This window comes from Anticarsia gemmatalis, chromosome 10, assembly GCF_050436995.1.
Source record: "Anticarsia gemmatalis isolate Benzon Research Colony breed Stoneville strain chromosome 10, ilAntGemm2 primary, whole genome shotgun sequence".
NCBI classification, from domain to species: Eukaryota; Metazoa; Arthropoda; class Insecta; order Lepidoptera; family Erebidae; genus Anticarsia; species Anticarsia gemmatalis.
Genome location: NC_134754.1, coordinates 2,369,024 through 2,379,953, shown reverse-complemented (window position 1 = coordinate 2,379,953; position 10,930 = coordinate 2,369,024). Strand labels below are relative to the sequence as shown.

At 33.3% G+C, this 10,930-nt stretch overlaps 4 protein-coding genes across 4 annotated transcripts; 2 read left to right on the top strand and 2 right to left on the bottom strand.

Annotated features, from left to right (window-relative positions):
- Positions 1-164: 164 nt before the first annotated feature.
- On the top strand, positions 165-2,808 carry Nup107 (nuclear pore complex protein Nup107). The gene has a single exon (XM_076119164.1). It carries the CDS (start codon positions 237-239, stop codon positions 2,760-2,762), a length of 2,526 nt encoding a protein of 841 aa, XP_075975279.1. The 5' UTR covers positions 165-236; the 3' UTR covers positions 2,763-2,808.
- LOC142975992 (DDRGK domain-containing protein 1-like) lies at positions 2,764-5,322 on the bottom strand. The gene is made up of 6 exons (XM_076119170.1): positions 5,066-5,322; positions 4,831-4,923; positions 4,333-4,445; positions 4,010-4,141; positions 3,505-3,681; positions 2,764-3,137 (listed from the first exon to the last, which is right to left on the bottom strand). Exons 1-6 carry the CDS (start codon positions 5,160-5,162, stop codon positions 2,877-2,879), a joined length of 873 nt encoding a protein of 290 aa, XP_075975285.1. The 5' UTR covers positions 5,163-5,322; the 3' UTR covers positions 2,764-2,876.
- A 418-nt stretch (positions 5,323-5,740) lies between these two features.
- eca (transmembrane p24 trafficking protein eclair) lies at positions 5,741-7,786 on the top strand. Its single transcript, XM_076119171.1, has 4 exons — positions 5,741-5,943; positions 6,020-6,243; positions 7,002-7,145; positions 7,599-7,786. The coding sequence occupies exons 1-4, from the start codon at positions 5,808-5,810 to the stop codon at positions 7,746-7,748; spliced, it is 654 nt and encodes a 217-aa protein (XP_075975286.1). The 5' UTR covers positions 5,741-5,807; the 3' UTR covers positions 7,749-7,786.
- Positions 7,787-8,677: 891 nt separating this feature from the next.
- Alg13 (Alg13 UDP-N-acetylglucosaminyltransferase subunit) lies at positions 8,678-9,772 on the bottom strand. The gene has a single exon (XM_076119172.1). It carries the CDS (start codon positions 9,680-9,682, stop codon positions 9,173-9,175), a length of 510 nt encoding a protein of 169 aa, XP_075975287.1. The 5' UTR covers positions 9,683-9,772; the 3' UTR covers positions 8,678-9,172.
- Positions 9,773-10,930: the final 1,158 nt, after the last annotated feature.

Below are 10,930 nucleotides of genomic sequence, written 5' to 3'. Positions count from 1 at the left end.
GTAATTTTTAATTTTTATATTTTAAGAGGTTCTACAATTAATAGCAAACATATTCATAAAGTAACAGAATCATTTTCTTACTAAAATGATTCCCGCTTATTTTTTTAGATACAGTTTTTGAACATTCAATTGTCATTTTTATTTGTTTAATTGTCATTAGTGTCAAAGTTCGGCGCGCTTGCTTTGGACGGTTATGCGAGTTTCTAATTTATTAAGTGAAATTACTGCTAGTTACTATGGCTAACTTTGAAAGAAGCCTTAATTTACACTCAACGCAATTTACGCCATTGAAGAATAAAAGGAATAGACAGTTACTGTCGAGAGAAGATACACTAAACTTGTCGCCGATACTGAATGAAACTTCGATATTCAAAAATCTAAATGATACCAGTCTGAGACAAGTTTTAGATGAATCGTCAATAATAATCAACCCTGGAGTGGCTGCAGAAAATTTGAGTGAAGCTTTTTTTGAGATAATTCAAACAATCCGTCCCAGTAACGTTTTGGACATTTTGGCGAGGTTAGCTCAGGTTTGTTGTGAGTCACTTGAATCTGTTGAGCCTTGGAACAGATATAATGCACAGAACTATTGGCTGGCTGAAGAAGCTAACACGTGGAAATTACTGCATTGTTTATATGCTGACTCTATTACTGAACATCCCGAGTCATTGGACAGTGTGATCACAGAGACAACATTGTCTCAACAAACCTTGGTGGATGCTTTATTTAGAAGTGATTCGGAGCTACGGCTGTTACAATTACTGGTAGACTGGTTGGAAGCAACTGCATCATATCAAGAGGAAGCTACAAAGACTTCTGCACCTATAATAACTAACAATATGCACTGGAGTAATACTTTGCATGAATTATTAATTGGTTCAAGTTTGTTTAATAAAGAATCTAATAAAGCTATGGTTACTTGCATTGATCCGGATGCACCGAGACGTCAAAAGAAAATTATTCACTCAGATGATCAAAAAGATGACAATGATTTATGTAAAAGAATATTTACTGAAGTAAGGTGTGGCAAGTTTAATGAAGCGGTCTCTCTATGTATCAGTGCTGGGCAGGCCTGGCGAGGTGCTGTTCTTCAAGGCTGGATGCTTCTCCATTATTTGCCAAAAGATGACTCTTATTCACCATTAGAGATATCTGGCAATCCATCCAGGGATTTGTGGAAATGGTGTGCTTTAGGATTAGCAAACAACACAGCAGAGAATATACATTACCGAGCTTCTGTTGGAGTGCTGTCAGGTCATTTGACTAGCACTCTCCCTGCATGTCAAGGCAGCTGGGAAGATTTACTGTGGGCTCATCTAAGAGTACAGATTGAAGCACGAGTTGATAAGTTTCTACATGAACACCATGCTACTGTTGATGCTAATACTACTCCTTCAGATGTTTTAGAATTACTTCAGTCCGAACTACAAGTTGAAGAATTATCCTTACAGCAAGTTTTCAGTGCTGTGAAAGCACTGATGGATGGTAAAAAAGAGTCTTTGTACCAAACTTCCCAGCGCTACTTGATGCTTGGTCATGTTAGAGCAATTATGCAAGATTCTTTAGATTGGATTGAGAACAGCGATGATAGATTTGTAAGATTTTTAGCTCATCTCATATTAGTATTAAGACAAATGGGCAAAGATCCACAACATGATATTGGAGACAAAATTCTAGAGAAATATGTCACTCAACTCATTAGCAAACTGATGGATGGTTCTGTTGAATGTCCAGAACTAATTGCTTATTACACATCTAATGTACCCATCAGCCGACAAATTGCTTTGTATGCAGAGTTAATGGATCATATTCATAAGAGTGATTATAGACAGGGAGTTGTCAAAGCAGGGCTTGCTGCAGGTATTGATGTTTCAGCATCTGCTCGAGTTGCTATTAAAAAATCTATTGCGGACATTCAACAAGGCTATGGAAATTTGGACTTGACATTTACTCAAACCACAGCTGTAGAAAAAGATAAAACTTTGATTCAAAAAGTCATAGCCTCTCTTGAATGGTTATCTCTTATTACAAATCAACACGAGGAAGCATTATGGTTGAGCAATGCAATGATTCGCACTTTTATCTTTATTGGAAACACTGAAGCCGCTCTGGCTTGTATTGCTAATGTTAATAAAATGTTCCCAGATTTTGTAAGTAAAATATCCTCTAGCTCTTCAGAATTGCGTGAACATTTGTGCTTGAAAGCATATTTAGAGGCATTAGAGGGATTTGCTACATGGTATAGACATTTTATTAGTGGACAACCAAAAGATGTGGAGCCATTACAATCTGATGCCTCTTTCTCTGACAAAGTACATCATGAGCAGAGATGTGCCCAGGTGGAACAACAAAAAGCCCGCTGGTTGAATGCAGTACAACATCAAGCTAGACACACGAAAAATTTGCTTTACAATGTTTTACTTTTCCCAGGCGGTTGGCTGCAGGATGAAAATGATAGTACTACTTCTCAAAAGTTTAATGATGATGAGAAACAAGAAAGATCCAAACAATTAGAGACTTTGAGACGGCTCTGTATTCCTGAAGTTGTTATTTTAATTTTGAAAATATTGCAGAGTAATGATAATATTGAGGATCACAAGGAAGCTGTCAAACTGAGTAACTTGATAGCTGGTGAAAATAGATGTTTGTACAAAGTATTCACCAAGAATAAGTTGATGGAGTTTTTGGAGCGGATCAAGGAATCATCTCTACTTCTACTTGAGAAAGGAAGAGATATGTTTGGATATGAAATAACAGATTAAATGCATGTTTCTTTTTCTTTTAAAATAAATGTTTGTATGAACAAAATATTTTTTTTTTACATTAAATTTTATTGTAACAGAGAACAAAATATAAAAATAATCTCTAGGTTATGACTAGGACACTGTGACAGGATTCAAGTTAATCAGTTCATTACTAGATTCTGCTAAATCAGTTATTGATACTCTTCCCCTCTGCCTTATGAACTTAGCAACATCTTCAAGCTCTTTCTGTGAAATATAAATAAACTTCCCTCTGTCATCTATAACACCAGTCAGTTCTCCAGAAGCTTGCAAGTCTGTTATCCTGTCAATTGCAGCTTGGGTCTTTAACTTGAAATGTGCTGCCAAGTCTTCAAGTAGTACAACTTTTTGTGCCTGGAAATGATTACACCTTTATTAGTTCATGCAATGTTGGGGGTCTTTATATCAGCGTTTAGCTGACCCGCGCAACTTCGCTTGCCTCACATAAGAGAGAATAGGTCAAAATATTCCCCATTTTTACATTTTTTACTGGTACTCTGCTCCTATTGATCGTAGCGCAATGATATAATATATAGCCTATAGCCTTCCTCGATAAATGTACTATCTAACACTGAAATAATTTTTCAAATCGGACCAGTAGTTCCTGAGATTAGTGCCTCAGCTCACTTCAGCTTTATAATACTAGTATAGATTATAATATTAGTATAAATAGTATAGATGAACTGCAACTGCACTACACTTAAAAAGTGCTATAATTTACCTTAATATAATCAATGAAATCCTTTAGCAGGCTTTCTTTGTCTTGATCTTCATTCTCTTCATAACCTTCACCCTCAACTGTAAAAGCCGCCTTCATGGCCTCATACTCTTCCTGTTCGCGTCTCTTGCGCTCTTCCTCTGCTTTGCGTTCAGCTTCTTCACGTTGTCGTTCTTCTTCCTAATAATATTTATATAAAATAAATACAGAATCTAAATTTATATAACTCAATCACTTAAACGCTGACTGAATGACATAGTAATCTATCAATAAACAGCCCAAACCACTGGACAGATTGAGCTGAAATTTGTTATGTAGGTAGATGTTATGAATAAGGCATCCGCTAAGAATTTTGGATTTTGATCTAAAAATTCTACCCTCAAGGGGATAAAAGTTTGTATGAATATTCTGTCCTAAATCACAAACCACACCATGCTAGATATAAATAGTATTATTAAATCAACAGATCTATGAGAAATGTGATATTTGAAGATACTTCTGTACTTACTTCTTGTTTCTCTTCTATCTTCTTTCTTTCCTGCTCTAATTCTTCATCTTTCTTCTTTTTCATCTCCCTCATTTGTTCTTCAGCTTCTCTCGCCTTTTTCTTTTCCATTTTGGCTTCTAATTTTGCTCTTTTCTGTAATAGAAGTTGCAGTCTATTTAGAATCTATGTTACATACACTTTACACTCAAACATTGTGTTCTTATTACTAGGTTGATATTATCTATATGACTTCAACTAGGATCCTTATAAACAATATTGTTTTGAGAATACACAAGTTGGTATTCATTTCATCATTTCACAAATGAGAATAAAGTGCAGATTACCTTAGCTCCCATTTTGTCATCAAATTCAACTTTCTGAGTTTCTTGCTGGTGATCATCATCAGGCTCATCAACCATTTCAGGTTCTTCTTCCAATGCAGCTTGATTACGAGCAGCTGAATAAAAATATTTAAGTATTAATTTTATTAACTGATGGATATACTTAATTTCTACCAAATGTTTTAAATAGTAATTTTCATTTCAAATGCATAATTTTCTAGTTCCTTCACACAGTATTACTTGACGGTCTTCTAATCACTTTTAGTTTAGTATCAAAATAAATAATATGGTATTGTTGATGATGCTGGACATTGTTGTTGAGGCCAAACACAATGCAGGTGGCAAACAACATTTGCAGGTCTTTCGTTGGGGAGTATGGCACAGAACTGACATGTTTGGAAGGAAAGAAGAGAGACCTTTGCCCAATAGTGTGACACATAAAGGGCTAGTAATAGATAAAAATCATTGTTAATCATGAATAATTAATTTCTTAATTGTTACCATTTGCTCTCATCCTGGCTCTCTGGTTACGGACAGCTTGCACTCGACCAGGACCACCATCTCTTTGAGCTACTGCTCTTGGTCTCGCTCCAGCTGTACAAGATAAACATATTATTCTAAAAAGTAAACAATTATGGCTCACTGAATGTAATCTTAAAACATTACCTAGGTACATCAATATAATAAAGAGTAGTAATATCTTAATAAATATGATTGACTTCAGAAAATAATTTACCTTGGGGTTTAACCTGGGATCCAACTCTAATAAATGCGATGGAGAGAAGTACGATTACTATTGCGCTAATAATAGCAGCTATAATGAATGGATCCATGTTTACTATGAGTGCTATATATCCTTTTATTACGTATTTTTATGACTTAATATTTACGTGATTATATCACTAGTTTTATATTCTGGATAAATATGTTGTGAAGCACGACGTTTTGTTTTCAATAAAAAGTAGAATCGTCACACTTCATGGTATAGAAATGAAACGTCATCACGCAGTTGTCAACAATGTCATGAAGTCCGAGTTCCAGATAAACAGTACCGATATATTATTATCCCATTGGGTTATTTAATAATGTGTAAATGGTAAAGAATTCTACCATAATTATGCAGATGATTTATTTTATTTATTGATATTAAATTCATCCGCTCCCTCACAATCATATATAACATAAAGTCAGTCGAGCATCAGAAGAAGACTGACGAATATCCATATTATTTACTTACCTATAAATATTGTAAATGATTAAAAAATCAGTTAAAGTCAAAGTTTGTGCTAATCCTGATAAAAATTATAGCATAATATGTAGTGTACTGACTTTTATTTTTTAAATATACTCATGCTGAATATGTTGATATTTGCTGACCGAGTTTTCTTTATTCTGCTGTGCTTGTTTGACGTTTATTTTGGGTGACGTGTGTCATGTCATTAATCTTTCGTTTTTGCCGATCGTAATAAGCTGGAAAAATGGAATTATTTAGAATATCCTCATTAATTGCGCTATTTCTCGTACTAGACGTGACATCAGCTTTATACTTCCATATAGCAGAAGGCGAGAGAAAATGTTTTATAGAGGAAATACCCGACGACACCACTGTTATTGGTAAGAGCTTGACCGACACTAGCCTTATTTTTGTGACGAAACTAGAAACGATGTATATATTTAATAATTGTTTCAGTAAACTACAAAGTGGAGCTGTATGATCCGAGATCAGGTGGTTTTATGCCGTCGACCCCTGGAATTGGTATGCATGTGGAGGTACGAGACCCTAACGACAAAGTGTTGATGTCACGCGTGTACTCGTCCGAGGGAATGATATCGTTCACGTCGGTCACGCCGGGAGAACACGTTATCTGTATGTACTCCAACAGCACATCTTGGTTCAGTGGTTCACAACTTAGAGTAAGTATTACTTTCTACTGTCCTGTACTAAATTAAGATTTTGTCCTTTATATTGCCATTACCTTTCTTTTGTTTTTGTTGCTAATGTATTGACTATATATTTCAACAGTAGTTTTAAGATTGTAGTTCAGACAAAATATGAATATGTAATACATATAGCCTTCTTCTATTATTTTATGGATGTAGGTTGCTGCAAACTTAATGATATGTATACTATTGAAGATGTGGCATTATCTAAAAAAACAATAGATAAATGTAACACCTGAGCATACACTTGTGTAAACAATCTATTGGGTGACAATAAATGTAACAGCAATACCATATACCTATGTAATTTTCAAGTTCGTTTGAATGTTACCAATTAAAAAGTTAAAAAACTAACTTTATATATTTATAATCAGATCAAAATTTTTCAAGTTATTCAGTATTTTTATATTATACATAATTACAAAGATTCTTTGACTATTTATTCTATGTAAATAGTTAAAGAATCTCTGTAATTATGTGTTTTGCAACTTAGTACCCAAATGTTTATAGCTTGAAAACAAACATGACTACAGTATTCCAACAAACATCCTCTATTTGCCATTGGATTTTCATATTGATATTTGTTTATAACTTCTTCACTTGCAGTTTGCCTAGAATGCTAACAAGTTTATGAAAAATAATCTATATTCAGTAACTGCATATTACATATCTATGAACTAACATATATTTGAATGAGTGTTAAATTAAATCAATTTAAATTTGAATTGCAGGTTCATCTTGACATTCAAGTTGGAGAGCATGCAGTGGACTATGCTAATGTAGCTCACAAGGACAAGCTGACAGAACTGCAACTGAGGATCAGACAGCTGCTGGACCAAGTGCACCAGATCACTAAGGAACAGAGTTATCAGAGGGTGGGTGATGCAAATACTATAATACTACACTACTTATATTATGACTGTGAAAGTTTGGTTGGATGGATAGATGTATGTTTTTTGCTCTTACACAAAAAATAGGCATACACCTGCACTCTTGGTGTGGTGTAGGGTTATGTTGGACTCTTTCACCCAGAGGGCGGGAATACCCACTAAACTGCCACATATCGATATATGCCCACTATATAGATTTTATACCTGGATTTACTAATTCTATAATATCAGTAAAACATATAAACGTACAGGATAAATGAAGCAGGAAAACATTGTATTTTATTTGTTGAATGATTTATTTAAACATATTTAGTAGTTTCTAAATTGGAATATTTTTATTGAAGTACAGTGTTATAATATTTTCTCTACATAATGTCGAGATGTTTGTGAGAAAGTATAAAAGTTATGAAATGTCATCAACCAGTATTTTATTTACAGCATCGCGAAGAGCGCTTCAGGCAGACATCAGAGAGCACAAACCAGAGGGTTCTGTGGTGGTCTCTTCTGCAGACTGGTGTCCTTGTTGGCATCGGCTACTGGCAGATGAGACATCTCAAGAGCTTCTTCGAAGCTAAGAAATTAGTCTAAATTATAATTAATTTATTAAATAAACACTAATAAGTTTAGTTGTCCTATCATTTCTAAAAATTCCTTCAAACATCACTGTTTTCTATGCAAATGTTTTATGAGCATAAATGTTGTGTAAATGATCTGTATTTTTATTTTCAATAAAATTAATGTATACTGTAAAAACAATTTATTTGTAATATCACTTTATACCTATGAAAATGTCTTGTAGAAATTTTATATTAATTAAATTTTATTTCAAAGTTGTATACTTAAATACATTACTTTATTATTGCAAATCCAAAACATCGCCATAATCATCTTAATATACAGGTAACTACTTATCATGTTTTATACCATTACATGGTTTTTTTTCCATGGTAATGAATTCATGGGATAAATAAGCTTAGTAGGTATTACAAATGGATCATTTCATACTTACTTTCTAGATTTATAAACTTACTAGCACAGCAAGATTCATGTTAGGACATATTGAAATGGTGGCTTGTTTTTAATCTTTCTTATATCATTTCTATTATACCTTCAACTATGCAGTTTTGTAAATTTTTACTGTAAGCACTATGCAATAGGAGGGGAGAGTGGGGGGGGGGGGGGCTCAGCTTATTGCCATATACCCAGCATATTACCAAACTCTAGGCTACTATTGAGAACATTCCAAGAGGAACTGTTGAAACCCAACAGCATTTTGCATAACCTGGGAATTGAATCCAGATCCTTGTGATCAGTAGTTGTACACTGTAACAGACCATAGGCAGTCTTCTCATTTTCTCAGTCAATTAACTTATGTATAATTGTTAATACATTTCAATCAGTTACAAATAAAATCTAAATTCAACAAAGCTCTCGTTTTAATTTTATTTGTATTGGTAAACCTAGCGTCAACATTATTTTAAGCCATAATAATATAGAAATGAATTGAACAACATCAATATTTTACAATATTGGCAGTGTTTAATTATCCTAATCTTGTAAAAATTTTAATAGGCCAACCATTAACATAGTCACAATAATAATAATCAGTCAATATAGCTCAAAGCTAAAAACTTAAGTTATTTATTTACAATAGTAGATATTTTATATTTACCATAATTAAAAACTTTGGAGCAGCAAATTATATAAAGTTAAAAAGGAGCACTTCATTAATGATAAAAATTCAAGTTGTAATGTACTTTCACCTTATTTGGAAACTGGTATAATACATTTAAGTCCGCATCACAGTCCGACAACGACCAAGGACAATTTTAGACATAATAATATTAACTGTTATAAAAAAATTGCATTGATGTCAATGTAAGACTCATTGCATTGTATTAGTAAAATTGTGTACAAACTGTAGAAGTTATAAAAGTTAATTTAAATACATTATCAAGAAATTTAGTCTATTATTTAGTTTAAAAACATTACCTAAACTTTAATTATTACTCTTATTCTTTAATTTTAAAAATGTTATCAAGAAATTTAAAAAACAGCGTTGGGTCTGCCTTCGGCAGTGGAGCTAGTAATGAAAAATCTACAATACTTAGTGTACTCGCAAGTGTATCACATGTGCAGTAGTACAGGTGGGACTTTATCTGTAGTTTCTCAGCCAGCTCTAGTTGATGATTGTTCATCAAATCTTCATTTACAACCACCAATAGCGGTTTCTTCTCCTCCAAAGTTTCTAAGCAACTTCCAGCACCAGCATGACTTATAACTAAATCAGCATTCCTTATATCCTCTATTATGGAATCTTTAAACCTGTACATAGTGATTTCAACACCCTCCTTGTGGTAAACATCGGGTTCAACGTTACTTTTTCCTATTTGAACAGTTATTTGTTCACAACCAATATTCTTCAGTGCAGTAAGAACAGGTTCAGTAAGTATGTATTCACAAAGCATGTCGAACTTCGTTGTTCCGACGGTTACAAAGCATTTTGGATATTTTTTCGCCATTTTATACTTATATTATAACTACTTTTTAGCGATTACAATATTCTTTGTAAATGGATGGACGTAAATTTCTTGTAAATTCAAATGTCAAAATTGAGCTGTCAAAACTTTTTGACGTAAAGGTTTTTAATATTTTTGTGATGTTGGAGACGAGGCGTCATGGAGCCTACGATAGTTATAATAATAAATTGTTTACCTTTGTATTATAAGTATAATAAAATTTAAGACTATAAGTTAATAAGTAAGGGTTAGTAAGTATTATTAAAAACTGCTCTAAAAAATAACTTAAAACATAACATCGATGTTAAAAATTTATTCTATGCGACAGTTAAGCTTTTATAGTTTAACTAACGAAATAATTTTAATGAATTTTGGCGGTGTAATAGATTGTATTGTATACCGTGTACCGGTGGTAAAATAATATATCATTATGCCGAAAATCTCGTTCCTATATACCTCTACCTATACACGAAAGTTTAATAGTGTCCTTTACCGTATGTAATGTATTATTTATCAGAATTCCTTGGCATTTTGCTATAAAATGAGCTTTCATTCGATCTGTCCTTGTTCCAATTTCTTATGTGACTGACAGGGCAATGCTGCCTATAAAGCATCAAGAGCATGTCTTAGGTAGGTATATGTCCATGGGAGTTTTGAGTAAAGTGTAACGTATTTTAGATGGAAATTAGTAGTTATGTGTATAAAATAACATATATTTCTAACAATAGAATTATGCATATTAAAACATAAGAAACCTTGGAAAAGATTACGCTTAGGATGTAGCTGGAGCTAGTAAGTAGGTATTAGAAGGTAATACTTTTGTGTCACGAGCAGTGAAAACCTCATTTGGACGCCTCATGTTCTTATTCAATAACTAAGGCAGTTATAGTAGTAATGTACAGAACTATCAAAATACATAATAGCGATATCTCTGAATAAAACAATAATAATAATAATTTCAAAAATATAGACTGTTATTAATAGTTTATCTCAAGATGACGTGAGTATGACATGAATCGTGGAAGGAATCACGCTATGTACAGGGTACCTTACGTGGCTCGTAATTACAATGAATTCTTAATAAACAACTGACCTTTTGGGAACAGAGTCTTGGCTGTGTGCAGGGTGTTTCAATTGTTCTTAGAATATTCGATAGGGTGGGTTAAGATTTCCTTGTGTTTGCTTCATAAATAGACTATCACGTTGGCAGATTCAGGCTTTAGTTTTGCGCGATCTTTTTAAAAGGCTATA